The 986-nt window shown below is 42.7% G+C and overlaps 1 protein-coding gene across 1 annotated transcript; it reads right to left on the bottom strand.

The window, feature by feature from the left end:
- Positions 1–280: 280 nt before the first annotated feature.
- Positions 281–757, bottom strand: LOC110307512 (40S ribosomal protein S11-like). Its single transcript, XM_021179751.1, has one exon. The coding sequence runs from the start codon at positions 755–757 to the stop codon at positions 281–283; it is 477 nt and encodes a 158-aa protein (XP_021035410.1).
- Between the last annotated feature and the right edge of the window lie 229 nt (positions 758–986).

The raw sequence follows: 986 nt of genomic DNA, 5'->3' as shown, positions 1-986 counted from the left end.
GATTTCTTTAAATAGAAGTGTAACCATTAGAGAATCTTTCTTCTTCTTCTTCTTCTTCTTCTTCTTCTTCTTCTTCTTCTTCTTCTTCTTCTTCTTCTTCTTCTTCTTCTTCTTCTTCTTCTCCTTCTCCTTCTCCTTCTCCTTCTCCTTCTCCTTCTCCTTCTCCTTCTCCTTCTCCTCCTCCTCTTCCTCCTCCTCTTCCTCCTCCCCTCCTCCTCCCCCCTTCTTTTGTAAGTTGGAAAATAACTTTATTTGTTCTAGAGCATTGGCCAGAGTCCCCTTAGAACGTCTGAAACTGCTTCTTGGTGCCAGCAGCCTTGGTGACCTTGAGAACATTGAATTGAACAGTCTTGCTCAGGGGCCTGCACTCTCCAACAGTGACAATGTCTCCAATCTGTACATCCCTGAAACAGGGAGAGAGGTGCACAGACATGTTCTTGTGACACTTCTCAAAGCGATTGTACTTTCGGATGTAATGGAGATAGTCCTGGCAGATGACAACGGTCCTCTGCATCTTCATCTTGGTCACGACACCAGACAGAATCCAACCTCGGATGGAGACATTTCCAGTGAAGGGGCATTTCTTGTCTATGTAGGTGCCCTCGATGGCCTTTTTGGGCGTCTTGAAGGCTAGAGCCATGTTTTTGTAGTACCGAGGGAGTTTTTCCTTGCCAGTTTCTCCCAGCAAAACATGCTTCTTGTTTTGAAAGATTGTAGGCTGCTTTTTGTAAGCATGCACTGTCTGAATGTCCACCATATTTCCAGCAGCTTGAGAAAAAAAAGTGAGAATTTTCTTCTTTTACAGTATAGTTGTTCAGGTTTATAATTTTCCTCCTATGTATTGCTTTAAGTAGCTTTATTTGAAATTTAATGTGCTGTCTTTTCATTGCTATCACAGGCTACTTAAAGTTATGCTATCTAATATTACACTGTAGCTGTCTTCAGATGCACCAGAAGAGGGTGTCAGATCTCATTACGGATGGTTG

Source organism: Mus caroli, chromosome 12 (genome assembly GCF_900094665.2).
Source record: "Mus caroli chromosome 12, CAROLI_EIJ_v1.1, whole genome shotgun sequence".
Lineage (NCBI taxonomy): Eukaryota > Metazoa > Chordata > Mammalia > Rodentia > Muridae > Mus > Mus caroli.
This window is presented reverse-complemented; position numbering and strand designations above follow the sequence as displayed.

Coding starts and splice junctions, on each gene's coding strand:
- LOC110307512 (XM_021179751.1), bottom strand. CDS start 757: ATGGTGGACATTCAGACAGTGCATGCTTACAAAAAGCAGCCTACAATC.